General features: G+C 41.4%; 2 protein-coding genes across 9 annotated transcripts in view; one reads left to right on the forward strand and one right to left on the reverse strand.

Moving 5' to 3' along the window:
* Positions 1-160: 160 nt before the first annotated feature.
* Positions 161-5849, forward strand: ankrd33bb (ankyrin repeat domain 33Bb; the record flags this gene model as incomplete). Its single annotated transcript, XM_079569584.1, has 5 exons — positions 161-541; positions 3124-3253; positions 4723-4863; positions 4950-5113; positions 5196-5849. The coding sequence occupies 5 exons, from the start codon at positions 161-163 to the stop codon at positions 5847-5849; spliced, it is 1470 nt and encodes a 489-aa protein (XP_079425710.1).
* Positions 5850-9913: 4064 nt separating this feature from the next.
* Positions 9914-25626, reverse strand: part of ctnnd2b (catenin (cadherin-associated protein), delta 2b) — a 129378-nt gene continuing 113665 nt past the window's right edge. For 4 of the 8 annotated variants that reach the window (XM_079568840.1, XM_079568841.1, XM_079568836.1 and 1 more), the window contains 10 exons: positions 23542-23659; positions 20809-20991; positions 18649-18822; positions 17901-18051; positions 15620-15875; positions 14214-14298; positions 13761-13887; positions 12566-12694; positions 12030-12106; positions 9914-11263 (listed from right to left, as the gene is read on the reverse strand). In XM_079568840.1, the coding sequence (XP_079424966.1) occupies positions 11006-11263; positions 12030-12106; positions 12566-12694; positions 13761-13887; positions 14214-14298; positions 15620-15875; positions 17901-18051; positions 18649-18822; positions 20809-20991; positions 23542-23659 (1558 nt within the window). In that variant the 3' untranslated portion in view covers positions 9914-11005. Of the gene's footprint in view, positions 11264-12029; positions 12107-12565; positions 12695-13760; positions 13888-14213; positions 14308-15619; positions 15876-17900; positions 18052-18648; positions 18823-20808; positions 20992-23541; positions 23660-25626 lie in introns of all 8 variants that reach the window. The other 4 variants (XM_079568835.1, XM_079568837.1, XM_079568834.1 and 1 more) reach the window with 1 other exon arrangement.

The following is a 25626-nucleotide window of genomic DNA, read 5'->3' on the forward strand; positions in this document are numbered from 1 at the left end:
TTAGTCGAACTGGCAACCCGAGCGATCAGACCCGTGCAATATTGGTGGGGTTGTGAGTTAAATGGTGTTAACAGTGAACCAAACTGAGGAAATAAAGGTTCAAGAGAATGGGTGCGCTAAAAGAGAGGGCATGGGGGATTTTCCAAATAATAACGTGGACATGCCTCTTATGTCCATCACGAGGATTGATGAACAGGGAGAGGAGTCCGAAGTGGCGGCAGACGATGACAATGTCACATTTGAAGTGTCATACACTCGTAACTACTGGGAGGATGAGGACGATATCTACCAGGAGTTCGAAGAGCTGGACTTTGAATCGCTGCCAGACCGCTCGGACACTCGGAGCATTGCCTCAGACGATTCCTACTACCCACTGGATTGCTCTACCGGGAGCATCTTTGACCGCCCCCCGAGCCCGGACAGTCCAGAGCCCATCTCCTTCTATAAGGCCTGCTGCAACAACAACTCCATCATTGTCAAGATCATGATCCGCCAAGGGGTGACTATGGAGGAGGTGACGGAGGCGGACAGGAACAGGAGAGTACGTGTTCAAACACTGTTAAAGTACTATAAAATATCAGGTACAGCCTCATAATGTTGATATATAGCTGTCCAAGACCAAGCATCACCATGACTAGACCTGCACTGGACCCAGACCGAACCATGTCTGACAGTGGTAAGATGAGGTGAGGTAAGGTAAAACCAGTCACACCGGTACAACAGAGAGGAAGTTCAAGATATAGAACAGATACTGTACAAAATGTATTGAAGGGAGTGTAGTAGAAATGCTGTAAACATGTCCTTTACCTGTCCTTTCCTTCTCAATCTTTACAGACCTATCTGCGATATGTTTGGTGGAATATAATTGCAATTAGTTATCGCCATGTCATTGTTATCACGATTTTAGGAGGTGACGCAATACCCATATCACAAGAAGCCACGGTATTGCAAAATCACTGAGGTTTTTCCATACCTACCAAAAGTTCAGTTTTCATCATGATGTTCCTAATTTAGGTGTGATTTGGTCCCGATATATATGCGTTTCAAATGACATCACGCATAGTTCCGGCGGCCATTTTGAATACCGAAGTAGTATTAAGCAGTACTACAACATGCAACAATGATCTCTACTCAGGATGAAACCGCGTTGAGATGCATGTTCATGTGATATAACCAGCAAATGTGGAAGACGTAGCAGCACTATCTGTCGAGCTACAGCAGGATTTACTAAAGATCTGCTTTCAGACTAAACTAATCAAATAGGAAACAAAAAAACTTTTCTTTGATGATGGTGATTTTTACAGTTTGTCATGTCAACAGTGTCTCAGTCTGAGTCAAAGATGCTCAAGACGTTAGCATGCTAACTGTTAGCAGCTGTCAACCATTGACAGCTGATTCAATCAACTGCCAATGGCTTCAACACGATAAACACATGTGTGACTCACATCTATGAACACTGAGGAAATACTACAGTAACAGCTCACCTCTTACCTCTGTCACATGTTGTATCCAAGGCTAGATCCAAGGCTGTTGAAGCTAAATGCTAACCGGTAGCATGCTAACATTTTAAATACTGACTGACTGGTTTCTTCACATAAACATGCATCTCTGGGGCCATGTTTTTACTGACTATCTTCTTGAGCAATGATTACAAGTAAATAAAAATGCTACTGTCTATCAGTTCATTTTCATCCCGAGTAGAGATTGCATGTGGTATTACTACATAATGCTACTTCGGTACTCAAAATGGCCGCCATAACAACAAAGGTCACATGACTGAAAGTACTATGATGTAAACGTACTTTTTAAGTAAGTTTTCATGTCTTTTAGGTTTGATAAAATAAACAAGAAAACAAATAGTATTGTTGCTGCCCTAATCAAGACAGTCGTCAAATATCGCACCCAAATCCCAAATTGGAATATAGCTATTTTACAGATGTCGCATCAATATTGTTAAAACGATTTGACTCACTGGCGTCCCTGTACAGGTCGCATTAACCTTGACCTAATAGTCAGACCAACCAACAAAACAACGATTGAAATCCTGACATTAGTCCTTGAAGTATCCCGTGATATGTTTGTAACTACAGGGACTGATGTGCTCGTGGCCTTAAAGCAGCCGTGTGTTGATGTCAGGACAGATTTCGATGTGCAGCTTGTAAAGGTTGAGATGGTAAAGGTTAAATCTTAGAGGAGACTGAAGCAGTTAAGCTCTGGGCAGCAGATGGTGAGTATCAACTACCAGTGTTAAGAAACAAGAATCAGTGCTCAGCTTTAAAGACAATGAGCTAAGAGCCAATCAACAATACCACATGTTGACGCTGACTTAAACTAGCCTGAAAAAGAATTAACCAATTTTTACATGTGACGTGCTTTCTCCAGCTTTTTAAATACAAAACTCATTTCCATTTATCAGCGCTAAGTGGCTCATTAAAGAGCAGTCATGGCTAGAACTAAAAGATCTTCACATCTTTTAGTTTCTTCCCTTTAGTTTGGAGGAAATGTTTGGAAAACATAACCTCGTCAAATGTGCTCCTAATGTTCAGCAAAGCCTTTGGAATAGAGCCTAATGTGCTTAAACCTTATGTTTGGTCTGCACTTAAAGCAAAGCAATCTCTATGGAACTGAATGTTACAAAGTATGGCTTTAAATGACTTTAATAGAAGAGTAGATTCATGATTAGACCATTTGTTATTATTGAAGGTTGTTTAAACCAATGGTTCTCAACCTGGGGGTCGGGACCCCCTAGGGGGTTGCGAGACAAATTTGGGGGGTCGCCAGATCGTTTAGATAAAACATACATATTTTCATTAGCATATAATTTAATGTTTTATTGTAGCATGTATTTGCTATTTTACCAGAGTGCCATTATTTGTTCGTAGTTTTATTAATTTTATTTCAGCGATTTGTTTTTTTTCTTTGATTTTTAAGAATTATGTAGGCTAATGTTCCTATTTCTCGCTGTGTAACCCGGGCGGGGGGTCACAAATCCCTTTACCTGTTATAATGGGGGTCGCGGCTTCAAAAGGTTGAGAACCACTGGTCTAAACAATTGTTGAGGGGTAACTTGTGCCAGTTATTCTGCACACAACAAAATCTCAATCTATTTTTTCTGTGTTTCAGAGTGGCCTTATCTCGGCGTGTTACCATGGCTACATAGATGTGGTCATGGCCCTGTCTCAGTGCCCATACCTGGACGTGAACTGGCAGGACAACGAGGGCAACACTGCGCTCATCACCGCGGCACAAGCAGGTAAACAATCTCAGCTCACCTCAGTTCACCCTGCTAACCCTGCTGACAGAGTGACCTGGTAACCACAGAAGGTTCAATTGCAAGAATATTTCTACATCTGTCATTATACAAGGCAATAGATACTAAAATAGGTTAATAATTAATTTGGCGAATAATCAATCATAAACGTTTAGGAAAAACCTAACAGTTCATTGGTTATTCACCGAATTAATTATTCAGCAGCCTTTGAAAATATTATATAAACATACAAAACATGTGAGATATTTTGGATCAATGGCATGCACTATTCATGAGCATATAGTCATCTAACTCTGATTGATTTCCTTTGTCTTTTAAAACTTTAGTCAAGTGCTTGCCTAATAGGGAGGAAAGCTGCCACTGTCACGTTTAAATTAAAGCACAGACCATATGACTAGATCTCGTCCAGCCAAATGCTAGTTTCACAGTTATTAGGAGACATCAAAAGGTAGAGTCACTCTTTCCAAAGCGTCTAAGACACAAACATCAGGCAAGATGCCCTGATCTGTATCCACTAACTGTGATGAATGAGTGAGTAAGGACTAAGATGAATGGCTCGAGACTTCTCTTCATTTTCTGCTTCATTAAAACAAGCATCGATCGTCTGTCAGGACTCGGGACCCGAGTGAGAGCTGCTCAGGCACAGGTGACCAAGTATGAGGGCACCAGTGGAGCAGAGAACCAGACACCTTTAGTCAAAGCAAAAACTGTCAGGGAATAAGGAGGAAGGCAACAGAAAATGTAGCCGTAATTTCAGGTAGTGTTAGAGCTTCAAGCTCATAAAGGAGAAAAAAATATTGATCACACTCACTTTGCAATGTGTTTATATCACATTCTCTCATAAAGCCCACACTCAGAGACCATGGCAGCTCAATTGCAGAGCACTACTATAATAGATCCACGAGAGCACTCCATTTGGTTGAAAAAGTGAACATGTTAGAGAAAATTGGCAGTAAAAACAAATGGGACTTCTTTCAGGAGAAATAGAGGGATCTGAGGCACTCTGAATTTGCAAAATCTTTAGGGTTGCTATTTCACAAGTATTCACACTGCGACTGCGGCGATCCAGAGAACACTCTACCTCTTCTCCTCTAGGGACTTTTTGGAGTTGACGAATGATTGAATAGTTGCGATTTAAATGATGACTAAAATAATCATGATTATTATGATAATAATAATTGAGCAGACCTATGAAGAGATTTGAGTTGAAGTGTGAAGTGAAAGCTTTCCTAATTTTTCACTAAATTACCTTGTTTATTATACTGAAAAGAGTATGATTTGCGGGTATAATATCGGGCAAAACATGCACAGTAGGGTTCTGCAACCAAGATTCTGGATCATGATCTGAAGATGCGTCTCCCACTGCTCCAGACACCTTGCCCTGGTTAGAAGGAGGACAACATTTCCCCATGGGGACAATAAAGTCTAAAATAATTATTTTTTTTGCTCAGGTCATGCTTTCATTTCCAACTTCATGCTAAACTACTACCCCGGTCTGGACATCGAGAGGAGGAATTGTCACGGCTTCACTGCTCTGATGAAGGCCGCCATGCAGGGCCGCACCGAGTGTGTCCGTGCCCTCATGCTCGCTGGTAATGACAGCAACACAATAGTATCGTACTGTAGTGTTAGGGCTAGGATCAACAAACAACGCTTATTTCCTGTCTGATCTTTCCAGGGGCAGATGTCCAGGCTCGGGACGGTGGCCGTGGGTTGACCCCTCAGGAATGGGCTCTGTTTACTGGACGCCATGACACAGCCAATCTGATGACCCGGTTGATGGCCCGACCCTGTGCGGAGCAGTTCTGTGACACGTTTCCTCTTGAGTGGCCCTTGTTAGAGGTTGGCGATTGTTTATACAAGAAATAGATTTTCGTTGTAATAAAATATGAGGTAAAAGTTGAATCTCTATTGTTCTGGTTAGGAGCTGGTGGCTGCAGCTGAGAAGCCAAAGACCTGTTGGAAGCGTGTGATGGACCTGTTTAGCTGCTTCCATTATAGGTTCTACAGCAAGAATAAGATCTCCCCAGTGGATGATGGAGTATTTGAGCACATGGTGCGAGTCACCACCAGTATCTGCAGTCCCTTCCTCGCCACAGCAGTCCACACAGTGTGTCCAGGCAGCCCTCCCTGCCTTGGGAGGAGGCGCTATGCAGTACAGGAGATCCTGAGGAGGAGGCGTCTGGCTGAGCTCAAGAGTCTGGGCCCAGAGAGACTGAACCACTACAAGAGGTTCTTCCAGAACTCACGGGTGCAGCTGATCCCTCGGTCCATGGACCGCAGGGCCAGTCTGCAGCCCCAGCTCCTCACAGAGGTGGCCGCCGTCGCCACCTCTGTTAGGAGGGCCAGCCTGCTGCCACTGCACCTGCTGCGCAGAGCCAGTGTGCGCCCTGGCCTCATTGTGCCCAAAGTGCGGCTCTGCAAGGCACCACAGCCAACCTACAAACCTGACAAGGTACGCAGGAGGCACAACTGCAATCAGCTACAGGTGCCCAAGTGGGACTATAAAATGAAAAAGGTGGAGAGGCAACAGGATGAGGAGAGGCAAAAACTACTGCTGAACATAAGACGCAGGTGACCTCGGGATTACTGAACTATGCAGTATAAAGTAAAATGTATACTTTTTAACAATTTAGTAGCCTATATAAGAAGAATATTGTAGAATGTGTGGCCTTATTTTTATGTATTCATACAGACTTTTTGTTTACTGTGGCAGCTCATGGGTGACGTTGTTTTTTAGATAATGCACAAGGTCCCTCTGACAAAGACAGAAAGGGAGTAAAAATGATTCAACAAACTACCTTTCAATAGGCATATTAGCCTGCAAAAAACACAGAACTGATATAGTACTGTCAGTGTATAGTGTACAGGGGACAGGGCTCACAGCGGCTTTGGAGCAGCTTTGAACACAATTTGAAAGCAGCCCAGAATAAACAGCTTACTGCTCAATGCTAACTTGTTGACCTAAACATCATTGCCATAAAGTCCTCCTTCTGTTACCCCTGCAATATTTTTGATCACACCAAATTAAAGTTGGGATAGCCTATTTACTCACCCAGCCTACATAAGGATCTGATGGTATCATGCCAAAGTTACAGCCAAGCACAATACAAAACAAACCCATGTGTCATAAAATAGAAGTTAGGGTAGGAATACAATGCCGTAACAAAGACAGGGAGAGATGCCAAATGTAGAGCTTTGGAATTAAGTATTTTGCCTCTATAATACTAATAATAACACACTTTTTTTTTTCTTCTAAAACAAAATATTAGTGGTAGACATTATATCAACATTATATCATCATAATCATTATGGCCAATGCGGTAAATGTAGTGTTCCAGTGTGCAACCCTTTGCTGCTGCTGGAGTTTGACATTTTTTATATGATGGACCAATTTACAAAAGTGGTCATGTTGTTTTTTGACCCAAATCTGTTTCCTTGTTTAAACATCGAAAGGGGGGGCTGTCAGGGGCCAATGGAAGCATGCAGCTGGGGGATGAGTGGTGGGGGTTAGGTGTTTGAGGTTCACCTGAGGAGGAGGAGGAATTAAAGCCGGGCTGTCTGTCATCTGCGCCCGGTGTGACTGACGTGTGGCTCTGCTTTGAACGGTTGTCCCACGGTGAGTGAGTAACAGGGGCAGCCACGACCTCGTCCCGATAAGAATCTGACTCTTCAGTTTATGCCATGCTGAGAGAGCGGGGCCTCCGAGACTAAAATGGCTGCCACTCTGACCTGAACTGGGATGCCCTTCCAACAATGACCACCAGAGAGCCCCCGTGAGTCAAAAGGCAGCAGTAGGCATTCAACATCCAAGGACTTTTACCTGTAAATGCCGACCATAGAAATATATACATAATATATAACAACTATAAATATATAGCGACACAGCATGGCATTGCACAGCCCGGTTGGATTTTTTATATATATACATATATTATATTCAATATGTAGATGTTTTATGGAAACAAGTATTAACTTATGAACAGCAAAGTAACAATTTAACATATTGGAGGTCAGAATGAAATGGGCTTGAATGTGCCTTGAATTTGTATTCCACCTGCATGTGTAAATCATGATGAAAGTATTAAGCTAATAAATTATTATTCAAGTGCATGTTTTCTTCAGTTAATTTCAAGTGCATGTTTTTCTTCACTTAAAACAGGAACAAGCCTTGCGGTGGTGGAAAGTAAAGTAAAAAATGCAAATTATTGGTACTTTTACTTTACTTAAGTACATTTTATGATAATAATAATAATAATAATAATAATGCATCAATTTTATATAGCACTTTTCTGGACACTCAAAAACGTTTTACATTGCATTATTCATTCACTCCATACTTGGTGGTGGTAAGCTACTATTGTAGGTACAGCTGCCCTGGGGTAGACTGATGGCCTACTTTAACTTCATTACATTTTAGAGCCTGCATCTACTTTCTACTCCACGACATTTTTTATTTTTTTTAGTTTCGTTTATTTCGAACAATTTAAAAACAATGATAATACAAGTAATGGATACCAATACAGCAATTGTTCAATTGTTCAATTGCTGTATTTAAACTGGGTTTAAAGTAAAAGTATTTTACCTCTTTACGATGAACTGGTTTAGTCCCAGTTTAGACTTGGTTTAGTGGTTTACTTCTTTAGACCTTGTTTAGACCTGGTTTAGTTCTTGTTTTTGACCTGAGTTAGTGGTTCACTTGTTTAGACCTGGTTTGATTCAAATGATTTAAAAAATCCTGCACATTAAGCTCTTAAATCCTTTTTACTTATAAAGTACATTTTACAATACATGCTTTTATACTTTAACTGAAGTACATTTTTGGTCCTGTATCTGCACTTTTACTTAAGTAAGAATATGAGTACTTCTTTCACTACTGAAGCCTTGTATAAAAACAAGTATTACAATCCAACATCCAAATGTCCGGGCACACAACACATTCATTTAGTGAGCACTGTTGCCAATACATTTCATCAAAACACATCACACTGTTTGTTGAGGTTATGCATTGCTAAGCTTAAGGATGACAGATCCCCTCTGAACCCAGGACTCATTCCGACCCACGCCATTTAACTTTCCAAGTTTGCTCATAAGTGCACAGCTCTTTGGCAACTGACCACGAATACCCAGATGGTGGAGTGTCCTTGAACGCTCCACGTGGGAGAGGTTTGAAATATGGTGTCTCCTTGGGCTTAAAGCACTACATAACAATGGGCTACAATATGTTTTCTGTGATGGATGGGCCGTCCCGAGTGAGTTTTAAGTGGATTCAAGAAAAAGAAGTCAAAACATGCGGTCAAAATGATAACAGCATGAAAAAGCAGCACATCAAAAAATGCCAAAAGAAGAAACAACAAAATTAGATACTTTGATGATCCGTTTATATTTTTGGAGCAGTTGCATCTGTTTGAGGCGATAGAAAGAATCACAATGGTCTTTTTTAAACACATTTTGGTCTAGCAACATAAACCAACATTATATCTTGTCATACAGGTCCTAAAAAGTTTTTCGGCCTAAGGATCACAAAGACATACAGATACAGCACATGTGCGTTCATTCAGTGTTTGGTGGAGAAACCTTTAAAAATCTAAAAATCAGCATAAGATATTTTTTTAGAGGCTGTTTACATTAGAACATATGTAGCTGAAAACAATGATTTTGTCTATAAAAAGCTCCCTGCAGAGCCAAAACGGCGCATGTAACTTCTAAAATGTCATACTACTGTGTCATACCTCCAGATTCAACCCACCAACCCCTGGCTATTGCAATTTTGGAATGATTTCTATGAAAGGAGTATTTTTTCTGATTCCTTTGTTTATCCTTTATGTGGTAATGAAATTGTAAAGCAACTTCTGCTGAGTCATTTTGTCTAGAGCGCCCGTTTGCTGTGTTTATGATCTACGTTCTTGTGTAAACAGCCCCTTTAGCCACACCGATAAAATACCCATGCATTCTTGGGATTCAGGCATCTAAAAAGACACATTTCAAAGAAACTTGGTGTTGTGTTCAGAGTCCAACACTTGGAGATGTTTATTATAATCGTACTGTACCGTATGCAACAAACATTGTGCACTGTTTAATACAGACATTTGGGGGAATACTTGTTCTTCTCTCACAGATCTAGCACCGTTTGTGACCGCTGCAGTGACAATGTGCATCCCTGGGCCCTTCTCTACTCTACTCCACATAGCAACAACATTACACGACAAACAATTTAGTGTTTTGGACCAGAAAATCAAATGTGAACAAAACCCCTACATGAAGCTGTTTTTTTTTTTTTACATTGCCTTTTTTCCATAATGTTGCTGCTATAAGTGACATCCACATCTGCACATAAAAAGTATATATTTATATTTATATAATATATATCCATACTCTATTAACAGTTTTGTCTACCATGGAGTTAGAACTGCCACCCATCTCTCAGAAAAGTTTTTTTTTCTTTTTTTTTGTACTTCAAACATTGATTATTTTACAACACAGAAATCAACTAACTTTGTACAGCTTTGGAGGCGGCAAGTCTCCGCTCAGTCGCAGTCCCTCCGTTGTTGCTCTTTTTTGTCGTTTTTCCTCGGTGAAATATGGACAGTAAAACCATTTAGAAAAAGCCATAGCATTTACAAACTAGCATTGATTGAAGCGTTTTTGTTTTTTTTAAAGATGTCCAGCCAAAAAAATCTTCGGCTGAATTGGACCCTTTTATCGAACCACCTTTTGACCTCTCGTTTTGGCACGGCTATGTACACAATAAGCACGGGGACAAAAAGGGTTAATGTGAAAAGATAGCCACCGGAAAAACAAAGCCTCAAAATTAATTACATTACATTAAAGGCTTATCTGCTACTACTTCCATCAATGAGTTAATCTTTCTTATGGCAGCCAGTGTGTAGGGCAGTAAAAGGAGCACCTCGACGTACGGAAATTAATTGGACACAACCTTTATCACATCGTAAGTCCGTGATGAGTCCAGTAGTTTTTGGGAGTGTGACTACAGTAATGGAGTGGCTGTGTACAATAGTAGTCAGTAGTTAAAGTCATGAAGGCCCGAAATGACACTGAAAATAGTGCAATGTTCAGTAGACATCCCTGTAATGTACATTTAATACTATACAACCAGAATAGAAAAGTAGAAATAAGAAACAAACAAACAACAAAAAAAAGTCAACAAATTACAAATGTCCACAAGCGCTCTTTTTTCTTGTTGGTGATGAAACGCCACGCTGAAGCCAAAGAAAAGCATCTTAGCAAAAACAGACGTCCTACGTGTCATACAGCTCTGCGTGTTGTGCTTCACGTTACTAAAAGCCATGTTACTACTGGAAACCACATATTTACAGATGACTCCCGCAAATCCTTTGATACTTTCTGGTCCATTTTGACAAAACATCCCCTGTACTGATCCATCTGTGTCTTCCATCATCTTGCAATCTCAACTTTTACAGATCTTCACGTCAGACTCTTTCACTTTTTTTTTCCCTCTGGGGCCATCAGTGCAGGCATCGTGTATCACAAACTAAAGACAAAAACAAAACATGTCGTCAGGTTTGGTGGTGGTGGCATGCACATGCACGGCTGCTCCTCTTCGTCCCGTGTCCCTCTTTTTGTGTGTGTTTGTCCCGCAGGAGTTTGTTTGTCCACTTTGCATTGTCCCATTGTCCTGCTACTGTTACTGCTACAAGAAGAAGGGGACGGGGGGGTGATCCGTACTTGTTCCCTTCCCCAGTGCTCCCTTGTTCAGACCCATGAGTCCGGAGAGGCTGGGTAGTGGCTGGTCTCGTAGTTGAGCTCGCTGTAGGGCCGAGAGGCTGAGTAGAAGTCCACATAGTTTCCAGTGGATTTGAGGCCCTGTAGGTGCATTTCACCCTGTGGGGGGCGCCCTCCCGGATGAACCTGGGGGTCATAAAAGGCCTGGTCCTCGTAGTTACCGGCGTCCGGTGGAGGGGGGTTCTGGAATGGAGGGTAGGGTTCGGACGGTAAGCCTTGAGACGTAATCTATGGAACAAAGAATGAGATCGATTAATACATGAATGCATGGAAAAGAGGAACATAACATTATTATATATATTTGACTATATCTTGATTTATTTAGTTTTAACTTTTTTATTGCATGCAGTTAAAACGTTATAATCTATTTTATTGCTACGTTATGTTTTATGTTGCACAATTGCACGTGCAAAAAAAAGTTTTTGAATGTATCTTCACTGACAATGGCAATGAAAATGATTTAGATTGGAACTTTTTTCTGATCAAATTGAATAAATGGCTCTCTGATCATTAAGTTTTGTCACATAGCCTCAATTCAATCCTTGTAGTTAGCTTTACCAATTGCTCTGCTTGTTTTTAGTCCCGTTCTCAACAAAAACATTTCAAACGGACTCAGAGCCTTTGACATGGTGTAACGCACGGATACAGTCAAAGGGAGAAAAGTCAAGTATAATAAGCTTCATTGGCATCTGTTGTAAGAGCGATTTACTGAATCTTCCATTGTCCATGGCATCAGTCGTGAATTCTTATGAGGGGGATGCATTGGTATGTGCATTTACAATTCACTAGAGCAATTGTACGCAAGCACAGTGAAGCACCAGCTGTGAAAAGGCTGAATGAGCGGCAATAGCGAGCCATTTTCAACCACTGGAAACCAAGCTACTACCATCGAATCTCAGTGGATGTCTATGTCTTATGTTTACTCCCTCCACTAACTGCCACTTTATCAGCATTTGGATTTCGTTACATTTGAGTAGAAAAGCAGTGGTCATACCTGATTGTACTTCAGGTCATCGGTGGGTGACACGTACGCTCCTCTGTGAAGTGTCGAGGAGCCTCCGGAGATTTGGGCTGCAAAGACAACATCAAACGGGCCTTTCATTTTAGGACAGATCAATGCTTGAGGGCTCTTTTAGTTTTTTTATTTATCTATTTTTAAATAAATGATGTATGTTGGATAGAAATAAAAGAATGATAAAAGCACAACATTGCTCCTTCTTTTGCAACATAACAGATTCTTTTCCTGTCAGCAAGGTTTTGAATCTATTTTCTTCTTAGTATAGGAGCTCAGCATTATTCTGGCATAGTGGTGTCGCGTATTTCCTCCAAACAAAAAAAAACAAAAACAAAAAAGCTACACACACTCTCTACTTTAATGTATGCCAGGAAGTCAACTCCAACTGCAAAACCAACTCTAGGTATAAATAATATAGTTGCATAAAAATATCTTTAGTTTCACGAGAAAGAAAGAATAACTCGACACTAACGCTGCTTGCTTTCACGTGTGCTTTGTGAGTGAGTCAATCGCACCATTCATAGCGTCCTTCCTGGATGTGTGCTCGCCCTTGTTGCCATGGTAAGTGGCGTTGCCCGTTGACTCGTAGTCTGCCTTCCTCTCCTTCAGCGCCATCATCTCTCTGGGGGAAGCAGGCGCACTCGCTACACACAAACACACACACACAATACCAACATTTTCAGTGATTTTGCCAACAATAATACACTCTTTTACTTGAAGCATTGTCCAAAATGATTGAGAAGGTAGGACACATAAAGATGACTTCCAAATGTAATAATGTGGCAAAGTTATCAGACACAGGTTGTTGTTGTTTCTTGTTGTTGTTTCTTGTTGTTTCTTGTTTCTTGTTCTTGTTCTTGTTCTTGTTCTTGTTCTTGTTCTTGTTCTTGTTCTTGTTCTTGTTCTTGTTCTTGTTCTTGTTCTTGTTCTTGTTCTTGTTCTTCTTCTTCTTCTTCTTCTTCTTCTTCTTCTTCTTCTTCTTCTTCTTCTTCTTCTTCTTCTTCTTCTTCTTCTTCTTCTTCTTCTTCTTCTTCTTCTTCTTCTTTTGTTGTTTCTTCTTCTTCTTCTTCTGTTTCTCCTTCTTCTGTTTCTTTTTCTTCTTCAGTTTCCTCTTCTTCTATTTCTTCTTCTTCTGTTTCTTTTTCTTCTTCTGTTTCTTCTTCTTCTTCTTCTTCTTCTGTTTCTTCTTCTTCTGTTACTTCTTCTTCATTTCATTCACTGTCCTTTCTTTGTAGATCAGAACTCAAATTGAATTTAAATTTTATCTGCTGGTCCCTAATAATACTTGTCGTACTAGGTTTCAACCTCAATAAACAAAATTGGCTTAATTTCTTCTGATCTTAAAAAGGGAGACTCAGAGCTCAATACAAAAGGCACTTACGAGTATTAGTAGTCTAAAAGCCCTCCCAAGTTCAAATAAATCTCTAACCAAACACTGGATTGGCCTATATTAGCTCTTCTCTAATTCAGCATGGGGAGCACAGCCTTTAAAAGCTGCAGCACAAGGATCTCACAAACCGTGGTCCTTATTTGTTGTGGGAGGGCGGTCGCTGCGTGAAGGTTGAAGCAAACTTAAAGTAGTGGAGGAGAAGTGTGGGTGCGACTGCTCTGTCCTGATGGGCTGAGTAATGTAAGGACAAATGGGACGGGGGCCAAAGCAAATGAAGAAGGCTGGAGGGTGGTTTGCGTGTGTGTGTGTGGTGGCCTGACCTGATCGATTGTTGGGAGATGTCCGGACCGGGGAGATGGAAGGAGTGCGTGACGAGGAGTAAGGTCGCTGTCTGTCCCGTTCTATCGTCGAAGAGGAGCCTACGAAGTGGTACTGGGAGTATCCATCCTACAGAGGACACAAGTTGGATTACCAAACTGAGACGTGTATTCATTCTAGGCACAACAATCACACTGTTGACAGCAAACATGTCACAAAGGTCTTCCATCTGCAGGATCAGTAGAGCAGATAATAGCCACAATGAATGACCGCTCTTGGGTCACATCCTGGTCATAAAACATTTACGAAACAGCGTTACCTTTTAAATATCAAATAGAGCTAAAACACTTAAGAATGTACCCTTAATATGATCCGTTTCTAAACAGCCTTTGAGAGAGTAGTTGAAAACTGGCACAAGTATGGTCTATGATGTGCTTTGTTTTTTTCGAACATACCTTCTTGTAGAGGCTGCGCAGGTCTCGGTACTGCCACATGCTGTTGAGGACTTGAGATGCCGCCTTCACCACTTTGGGACTATGTCTGGGAATTCAGTTGGGAGAAAAAAACAGAGAGAATAAAGCTTAACCAGCCTTTGGTGGAGAGACATAACAGAGAAAGAGTTCCTTAAACATGACAGTGTGATCCTCTAACAAGTTTCTTTGCTTTTAGGGTCTGGCTGGCAGCTCAGTGTGTAAAGATGTTCTCCCTCCAGCTCAAAAAAAAGCAGTTTAACATCTGCTCCTTGTATTGGATATTGTTGTGTCCTTGAGCAAGACACTACGTCAGTGCGTCACTACGTCAGTGCTTAGCTAGCTTGTTTCTACACAACCAACTATGTGCCACAGCAGGATCTTTCAATATATGAAATATTGTTTTAACAAATGTGTATACACATCTATTCCAGCAACTAGGTATAAAATCACATCATCCAGATACAATGTGTGAGTTAAATGAGCCAATAATGCTGTGGCTGCAAACACAGCAGGGTGGTTGGCATTAATATTCAAAACTCAGTTGGGGTGCAGTGATGTTGAATTTTGCATGTTGTTTTTGATAAACCGAGATGACTTGGGGCTTATCAATGGTCTCACAAACGAGGAGGCTGTGGGATCGATGCTGAGGTTGGTACATAATCTGTATGAGTGGACTCAGTATATCTAAGGAACATTCATCAGTGTTTTTGGATTTGCCTTTAGCATGTCTGTTGTCAATTTTTTTATGCTTTGCTCATAAAATCAATCGATTTCACTGCCATTTATTTCTTTAAATGAATTACATTGCTAATGATTTGACCGAGCGTCTGCTGAAGTTCAGCGAAGAGTTCACAGTGTGCTCATATTCTCCTTAAACAGTGGAATCACCTGCTGAGGTCTTGCATAATGCGAGTGCAATTTATTCAAGCGCTGCACATTAACTGCTGTGTGTCCCGACCTACATAGTGTTTTTCGGTGCGGGGTGTGTGTTGGTGACCTGGGGTGGTAAACAACTGCGCTGCAAACCTCAATTTGGTTTGAAAAATGACTAAATTAAATATTAAACAAGAATGGATTTGTTAGTTTAGTGATGCTAAAATACTGCTATACATTGAGTGTTGTTATACAGCATGGTAGAGGTGGAAACACTACATAGATGGTAATTATAAGTTGTAAAAATGTAATTATTCTCTCAGCTGCTCCCTTCCTTGCCAGATCTACTTCATTTTACTGTAGAACGCGCTTGAGGTTCCTCTCTAATCCCAAGGCCTCACTACCACCCCTAAGTTATTAAAACAAAAGTACATGCTAACTTTCTGCAAGTCAAATACACCCATCTCAAACAACAGGGTATTTTAACCTTCCTCCCGACTCCTCACTCCTCTTACTTGTCTCCTTTGCTGCGGGCGATGCCGATAAGTTTCTCGATCCCGCCGGCGTCCCTCAGGGCCTTGGTGTTTTCCATGTTTTTGGTGATGACCTCGTGCAGGGCGCAGCAGATTGCGGTGATTGTATCGTCCGACATGGTTTTGGACACCAGGCTGCTGTTGGGACCTCCGCCGCCCCCTCCTCCACCTCCGGTGCTGTTGTTGTTGTTGCTTCCTCCGGGCAGACGGTGCACCAGGTCCCTCATGGCGTATTTACCTGAGGCCAGACAGAGACAGAAGACGACAGGGGTGAGTGATGATGAAGGGTAACTGTGTTGGGGCGTTCAAAGAAAGAAAACGCTTGTTTTCTTTCTCAATAGGTGGAAAAATAGGTGGAAAAAGTTCAAATAAAGTACTTTTTTTTTTTTTATGAAATGGATGGGACCAAGAAAGTCATTGCTTTTACTCAAGGGTGCCCAAACCTTTATTGTTAGACACATATTTATTGTAGCATGGAGGGCCACGAACAGGTGGTCAAAGCAGTGAAATATTCAAATGGGTGCATTTAACAGAGGGTTTAACCGCACCTTTACACCAGCTCTGTCTCTCACCAGAATGTTAACTCTTGAGGTTATATTCATGTAGAATTCATAAACTTGCAGAAAAAGGGTGAGCAAGAAGCCTGTCTGAGGGCTGCATTTGGCATAGTGACAGTTCAACTATTATAGTGCTAGTAATTTCACAGCTACTAGAAAATAAATATATATATACATCATATTACACTGAAAATGTGTGTGAGAAAATAATTTGTGTTTGGAAAGTACATTTTCTATAGTAATCAAGTACATTGTATTGGAGATTTCATAACATTAATGTGAGCAGTTGATCTGATGCAAAGTGACTGCATTTTCCCCAAACATAAATGCCAGGGGGTAACCTCAACCACTCTGACCTTTGATCTTCGCTCAAACGAGGTCATGTCCTGCAGGCACTATAGGGGTGTGTTCACACTTTCCATTGTTGCTCTTTAGTTATCAAATCAAATCTAGGGCAATAGTCGGGTATAAGTATTTAAGTATTGTTCATGTTCTCCATGTTGAGAGTTCAGACTCCTTGATAATTCCATTTCCTGCACATACTAAGGCCAAGTCCTCCCCTTGTTGACATTTCTTTGAGGGTATTATACATGAACTGTGTCAGCTTATGTTATAACAACTGCTACAATGGAAGCACCAGACTGGTCACACTACCACAATGTCTTACTAAATAAACTCTCTTGTTCTAATAAAACTTCCCCACTCATGGAAACTTTGCTGACCAACCAGCATATAACTACAGCGCCTAAATAAGATGAACAGAAACAAAAACAAAAAGAACTACTGATTATAACCAGTTAACAAAGCTGCTCCCACTGCTACGTAGTTAATCTGTTGAATGTAATTGACTACAACATGTTTTCAATTCACTTTATTAGCCATGGATTCACATAGCTTTGTATTCACATGTTATCCAATCCATCAAGTTTACCATCAACTGGCAGTTGGCTCTCAGTGAAGCAGTATTTAGCCCGGAGTATTGATATATAGATACTTATACACTAGTGAGAGACTCCTCTGCACAATATGCTGTGTCTCTAACAAGATTTGATCATGTTTAACACCACAGAGAATCTGTTCATGCATGCCCGGGGCCACCTTCAACAGTAAAGACAGGCAGAGCAGCCCACACAGTGCACATGAATGGACACACATTGGTCGGCACTGCCGAGCTTCTGCCTCCAGCTTTAGACAATAAGAGGAAGGCGGCATGTGGCTGTTGCTATGGGGACCGGAGGAAAGACGGAAAAGTGCAGGATAATCAGGTAGATTGACACGCACTTCTGAACGATCTGACTTGTATCTGCATCGTCAAGTAATAGCTCTGCCGTATATTGTCCTCTTATTATGACCAATCGAGTTTCAGTGAACTCCCCGTTGGTTTGGTTTGTTGCTCTGTTGGCAAGACAACAGTGACTTTATTATCAGCGGCCTCTGGGTGAGTGACACATGCATTTGGAAAACTGTAATTCTCCTTCTGTGGACTCTTGACTATAAACCACCTTAAGATCTGGCCCAGGTGCTACACTGCGGTTGGTTCAGTAAATGCTAGTAATGATGGGCAGATCGATACCACAGAATGAATTAATCTATACCAATTCAGTACTCATTTGGCTAATTCTATTGCGTATTTCATCACTTTAAGAAAAAAAAAAAGTTCTATGTCTCTGAAGTATTGTTGCCACTTGTTGCTCGTAGGTGTTTACCTATGAGCTCCTTGTTCCTGATGTCCAGCGCCATGTTCCTGAGGGCAGTGGCCACAGCACACACCACTCTGTCGTTGTCTATCCTCAGCAGCTCCACCAGGATGGGCAGCCCCTTCTCTTTACGCACCGCCGCCCGAATGTACACCGACCACTGCAGGGGGAACAAGAAGAAGTGGGTATTTACGGCAAGTGTCTAAATGTGGTCTCGATAATTTAGTAGTATGATACTGTATATAATAGTGTTCTGCCTTACACGCAACAGGCTAACAGTGGATCTCAGCCTCTTCTGGTTTACACATGGTTTACACCCAGTTTAGTCCTAATTTGACCTTGGTAGTATGTGAAGGGAAGTTTTTTCTTTGCGTAGTACTTGCAAGGTCAAAAAGCTGTTCTATAAAACATGTCCTTTATTGAAGTATAAGAAACAGCAACAAGGTCTCAGCAACAGCAACAAGCGAGAAGGATAGCATTATTACAAATACGCATCAAAGTTATTTTCAGAGATCACTTGGTTTTTACGCATTTGCTCAATAACCCATACACTGACTTGTTTAGATTAGAAAAATATCATTGATCTTGAAGTGAGCCCTGAAGTATATTGCCCAGCAGCTCGGACATTGACTGTGTTATTGTCGGCCCATTTGGCTGATAATCTCCATTGACATCCTGTCCTCGGTAAGATTGTGCCTGAGCCTTTGTCATTTGCCCTTTCTCCGCAATCCAAGATGCGCGACTGCCCAGTACTCGCCTTCCAGCTGCCGGCCGCGAGGTTCTGCAGCGCCCCGGCCGCCCCCTCCAGAGTGTCCGGGTTGGAGCACTCGGACAGCAGGGTGAGGTAGGGCTTGACGATGCTGGGGTGCCATAACATCTGGATGCCTTTAGGGGGCTCTGCCAAGTCTGGAAACGGGCCCACGCCGTCCCACTGCGGAGGGAGGAGGAGAAGAGAGAGATGAGCACTGAGGGAGGAAGATAAAGGTTTGGGAATTGCTTGGTGTAATGAGATAAAATTAGAAAGAACATGAAAGAGATTATTTGTTTTTTTTTAACGGGAAAGCAGACTGACAAAGCGGCAACAGTGAAAATGCTATTTGCGTCTCTGTAAATAATGTTTTAATCTAGATCATTCTTTGTGCCACTCTCAAGTCTACTGATAAATGGGCAACACCTTCTCCTGCAACTACAGTTTTTTTTTAAGACAAAACAAATAAATTAAAGGTACATTTCTGTCTCTCTGTTTGTAGGTGTAGCCTTATTCAGCATACTTCTCTGATTTCATTGTATCTGAACAACAGTTTCATTTTTGTTGTTGGTGCCTATAGTCTCGTCCTTTGACTTTTCCCCCTGCTCTCTTGTCACCTCCACACCAGCCATGTCTAATGCCCTCATTTAGAGCTTTGCCAGTGCACTCTCAGTGTGTACTTGACGATAATCACCCACAGCTGCACTGGAGTGGAGGCACAAAGAGACAAAAAGCCTGGAGCGTGGCACATATTATTTTGGAGAGCTCATGATTTACTTCTTTACAATAAAGTCTGTAGGTTTGCTTAGATTTGGCCGTCCACCAGCTAGCCGTGGGTTAAACGCTTGGCTCCGGACGGCCCGGTATTCATTAACCATCTCATCGTGATTTAAATCTGAGGGGGAAAAAAAAGCAATTGACACTTCCTGATCTACCGGAAATGTTTGGCTTTCCATTCAGCTTTTTACTACGGGTTGTAGAAAGAGGCCTGCCACTCCACCAGAATGTGTGGCTGATTGCTCATTACCATGACAAGAGGCAAGAGCATATTTTGACGCTTCTGAAAGGTTTTCAAGAACTATATTTTTAGATTAAACTGGGGGCTAGGTGCGTGGTTGACGGGGGCCACAAACCGTAAAAGCCATAATTTGGATACAGGTAGGAAGATAGTCTTAAGGATTTAGCATGTTTCATCCAAAATCTATTTTCCTAAACGGCAGGTTAAAAAGAATTTAAGCCTTTAGCGTTGAACCGAAGACAATTTTGAGATCAAAGAAGTGCTCACGTTTGACAGTTTCTGAAGTCTATACCGTCAGTGTGGGCTCTATACATTGAAGATACCTATATGCGTCTAAGCCAGGTGCATGTCAAGATATGTGCAAACAACATCATGAATATCAAAGTCAGCGGTGAGCCAAGATGCTCATAAATATTCATGAACTCATCAGAAAGTGAACCAAAGATGAACTGGGCAAACTGCTTATACCCTATTATACATTATATACAGTGTAGCTCCCTTTGAAATGAAAGACCGTGAAGCAAACCATATCTTTACATATCACATTATGGCAATCTAAGTCTCAACTACAACATTAAAATGCATAGGAGCATTCAACCATGGCTTGCTGTTTTCTTTAAGTAGGCTATAGATGTAAGTGGCCATTCGTTTACCCATGTCAGGGGAAAAAGTCACCAAATCACCATAGCAACCAAAGCACTCTTTTGCAGTACGTACAATCCAAATGATTTTCTTTTCATTGTGACAAAGGATAAGAGTTGAGTGCAATAATGCTGTTTATTGGGCAAAAACTCTCACAAAGATCCACAGAGACTGGGGCTTGACCTATTTTCAAATGAGGGGAGGAAAAGATGTCAAAATAGAGGCTGGAACAGAAAAACTGTCTCTGTGTAATTGGAAGATACTGTACAGGCTGATTATTTTTTATTTCCACCTCTTTTTTTAATCATAAATTGGTTTACAGTCATTCTCCAATTGACAAAGTTTCCTTTTCTAACGGCCAGCCATCTGTATCAAGGGATGAAAAGGTAGTACTGTCACCATCGCAAATAATAGGTCGAAACGAAATCTTCTTTTACCTAATGGAAAAGTCCTCCAAATAGCGTCCATAAAAGGGAAACAAAACCCATGTGACCGAATCCCATGAATACCTGATCATGCCCCTTCTTTTTCTTCTTCTTCTTGCCCCAGCAGCCGGAGCTCTCGCCGTCCTTTCCACCAGTGTCGCACAGCAGACCGTCCAGCTCCTCCGATCCCCCCTGGTGGTTGTGGGAGGTCTCCGCGGCCAGACGGTACGACAAGTTCCTCAAGATGCACACGCAGTTCTCCACAGTCTGGGGAGTCAAGAGAACGGGAGGTGGGGGTGGGGGGGACCAGGCAAGTGAGTGGCGAGGGACACAAAAATAGAACAGTGTAAGAATATAAGACAGAATTATTCAGGCCGACGGGCTGGAAACTTGATGTTATCTGCCACCAACTCTACTCAATCATGCAAATATTGTTTGTGATTTCTGCGTCAGAGGACACATTACTCCTGGTTATTTTAAAACGAAGCTACACGTCATTAAGTTTAATCTGCAATCATGAATACTCATTTCTTTATCACGGTTTTTTTGTCTGTCATAGAAACATGTCTCAAAAGGGGTTCAAATAATACAGTAGCTGTCCAAAATACTGACTCCAATCACGAGAGGCTGCATAGTAGTTACAAATAGGGCTGGGTACCGTCAAACTATACCAGTCTAGTATTGAACAAAAAGGTTTAGGTACTTTATATTCAAGTTTTTTAAAAGTGGACGCAAAAATGGAGAGGGGGGAGTCAAAATGAAAAAGAAAAAAGACGTCTAGTCCCTTTAAAGCAACAATAAACAACAAAAAAACTGCGAAAACATTACAAAAAATGTGCAAAAAATGTGCAAAAAAAATGCGTTTTGAAGGTCTTAGCTTTCAAATGAGGCTTTACACTGACCAAGCTCCAGTCGAGAAGCTTTTACATTTGGGGAAAGCAAAACTGGAGAAAATGCGCTCAGTTGGTTGTTTCACCTCAAACAAATGATGCAAGTGCAAAAGAAATGAAATGGAAGGAAAAGGAATAAATCAACATTATTAATCTGTTTTATGGTTCTATATGACAAATAATTTAGCGTGAAATATATAAAAAAGGATTGTTCACTTACTGGTATAGAAAAAAACAATAATAACCCAGCCCTAGTTACAAATGGGTTCGTGGTCTTGATCACCGTCTGGATCTTGGCCAGAACTGTAAGGCAATTATTCATGTATTGTTGCAAATAGTCATGCATCCTCAACACCACATCAACCATATTGTCTAGAAAACCTTGCAATACAAACCATAATATCTACTTAATAGATTTGTTTGTTGCACTGTTCAAAAATACAGTATAAAGTGTCAACTCAAACCGCCCTCACAGCGTGGCCAGCGCGACAGGGAGATTCTGCAGCGGAGACTTTAATCCTATTGTTGGAAGTCTTGTGTGCACCGAACAGTCACACACTTTGATCTGGCGAAGGATTTTTTTTTTTTTTTTTGTGGATTTAATATTTCGCATCTCCCTTTTGAGGCGCCTTCAAATAAATCGTGCACACATGTGCAGCCGGGACAAACAGGGTCAGGCGCACGGCGCACGGCACACGGCGCGTTCACTCTCCCAAGACATCTTTCTGTGTCACTGGCTATCTGGGTTGAGTAATATCTGCTGCACTGTAAAAAAAAAAAAAAAAAAAAAAAAAGGAGCAAGCTTGAAGGCACTGTTTTCTGCGCCGTGATGGGAACAACGTCGTACTGGTTGCTTTTGTGTAACGTTTTCCTCATAGTATTTCTAAAGTCTAGATCTTCACGTTATTTGGGGAGGGATTGTTTGGTAGCAAGTAAACATTTTGTCCTCTGAAAAGCAGGAAAATCGGCAAGTGTAAGGATTTTTGCTGGCTTGACGAGGCTGAAAATGGTGATGGATAGGCAGGGCATCTCCAAAACTGAAGCTATCTGTCAAAAGTGGTATTACCTTGCAACCAGCAGAAAAAAAACAAAAAAACAATTCTATTATTTGCAGGCTGTGGATTGTGTGTTTCAGCGTTGTAGTATTTCTTATCTTTTTATTTTTTTTTATGTTAGTTTAATGAACCCTTTACATTGACTTGCTCTATATCTTACGGCTTATGTTACAGCTTGGGATGCCTCGGTGATGCTCTTCTATTCAATTCAACTGTTAAATGCTATGTGTGCAGTAACCTGTGATAGACACCGAATTGAATATACGAAGATTTCAAAATCGAAATAATCTGCGGTTCCATGAGCCAAATGTTCACAATGTTGTGGCTCATTGATTGTTTAAGTTATTTTCAGTGACCAATGAACCTCCCAAACCTGGTCAAAAACCTTAGCACGGAGCTTTGTAATGAATTATTAAACACTGACTTTAAAGGCAGTATTTCTTTGTTTCGTGCAATCTAGTCACGCAAGGGCTATCCATCATTTGCAGTTATTACCGCTATTTCCCCCCCCCCCGGTTCTAAAAAAAGGCATAGCAAATCAAAGCATGCAGACTTATAGATAGGGCATGGCCTCAGTCTGAACATATTATTCAAACCGCATTTGAATACAGTGGAAACCAACAATAAAACATCAACGCAGATAGCTCATGTAAATGTGTATGTAAATTCCAATGTACTCCACGGCATAACTACTCATCCATGTGCGGTACAGCTCGAGCCTGGATAGAGCGGCTCATTTCTTTATATAGATTCTGCTCCTGGAAGTGGATGGGGCACAGCACCGTGACTGTGTATTATAGATGTAATATCAGTGTATTGGTGTGTGCATTATCGAGCTCCAGGCTGCTCCCGTGTGCTGAGTGCAGTGGTACCTTGCTGTCGATCTCGCTGCTCCCCAGGGCCGTTTGGATCACATAGAGCAGCGCGTCTGTCAAACCTTCACACTCCCTCATCCTCCTGCGGGCCTCCTCACCGGCAGAGCTCACGTTCCTGTTACACACATATGAGATATTTATATATTTTACCCAATAAAGCACTTAAAATGGTGGCTGCATGTGGAAACTTACTGTGCATTTGCGTTAAAGAAGTGGTCTTACAAAGTGTTGTAAACTTAAAATAATGTGTCATTGTCTGGCACACTTTGTTTAGAATGGGAGGAAAATGTGAACCCTTTGGAATTTCTTACATTTCTGCCTAAATTGGTCATAAAATGTGGTCTGATCTTTGTCAAAATTTTAACCTTAACATGTAAACATTCACGAGACAGAGTGGAATAAGTAAGTGAACCCTTGGATTCAATGCTGGTTGACCCTCCATTGGCAGCGATAACTTCATCCAGACGTTTCCTGCAGTTGCAGATCAGGATGAATCTTGGACCATTCCTCTTTACAAAACGTACTTATTCCACGCTGTCCTTTGAATGTTTACATGTTATGGCCAATAAATATATGTTAGCATGTAATTGTTTGGGTGGTATTAGTTAAAGCAGACACGGTTTACTCATTCTTATGATTTTGATAAAGATCAGACCACATTTTATGATTTATTTTGGCAGAAATGTGACAAATTCCAAAGGGTTCATTACATTTTTCTCCCACTGTGTGTGTCCACATTTTTCTTTTCTGTATGTTATAGTTAGACCTTAGATATCCAGTGTGATTTTGATAGTGCTCTTCCAGATGTAGTCTTCACCATTTATCCAGGCTTGGGGCTGGGACAGAACTATAGTGTGCACTGGAAGATTTTTTCCAAAAGAAAGTGCTCACGGCATATTTAAATGCATCTCTTCAAAAGCTCCCAGACTGAAAATCGACTTTACATAATGAGACCGGCGCATGAAGCTTCAAGATTAGCTGAAAAATACAACATTGAGACTGTAAACTTTGATGGTGGCACTCAACAGTCACACACACACAAAAAGTTTTGTTTGTTTGTTTCTTTATGGATCCACATTAGTATTTACCAAAGTAAAGACTACTCTTCCTGCCGTCCATTAACGTGATTATCCATATGATGCAGTACATTGTAAGTGATTTTGCTATACATCAACGGCTGAGCTGGAGTTTGAATCTAGTGCAATCAAAAGCTTCATTTATAATTGATTTATGTGTCAGATCATTTCGATGAGACTAGCAAAGCAGAGAGGGAGTGTTTGTTTGTCTGGATAGGGAGGCAGCCAGCCTCAGACAGTCTGCGGTGGATAAATAGTGAGATAAAGGAGGGCTAATATGATTGAGATAGAGTCATGGACGCTGATAGAGCCAGCGTGAGGGATGAGGGAGGAGAAAATGAGAAAATATATGAGAGACGGAGCAGCGGAAAGAGCAGGTGGCCAGCCGAACAGCAAACCATGAAATATTCAATCTTTAATCAAACTCCCAGCCTTTCCTAACGAGGCATGAGAAAGATGAATAGCGGGTTTAGTGAGCCTTTCCGCACAAAGCAAAGAACCAGACATGTTGCTCATACAGAGACATGCAATAAGATGTTTGTGCACATTTGGTCACATTTATAGCAAGAGGGTCAGGGTCTGAGACTGTGGGCCTGTGTGTGCCGGCTTTACTTCCCCAATTGTGACAGATTAAAGTGCGGGTAAAGAACAACAGTGGGTCGCAACTGAAAAAGTATTCACAGAGTTAAACCTCCAGCACGGTGAATATAAACACTCACCCATTCACACCTACACCATACACACAAACTCTGAAGGCAAGGCGGGATAGATGCTTTGCCCAGTGACACCACAACACCCTGGAGTGATGGAAGCGGGATAGAACCACCAACCTACACTTTACTGAGCAACTGCCAGTGATGCTATAACGCCATTTTGAGCAAAAAAGCTTAAAGGAAGAACTGCTGCGAGAACAGCAGGCTGCACATGTAGAGTTACAGGCGGAGATACACGAGCAGAGGCTAGACAAGCTCAGACAAAAATGCAAATGCAAACATGGCAGTGTGCC

The sequence above is a fragment of the Gobius niger genome (assembly GCF_951799975.1).
Source record: "Gobius niger genome assembly, chromosome: 13".
Classification (NCBI taxonomy): domain Eukaryota; kingdom Metazoa; phylum Chordata; class Actinopteri; order Gobiiformes; family Gobiidae; genus Gobius; species Gobius niger.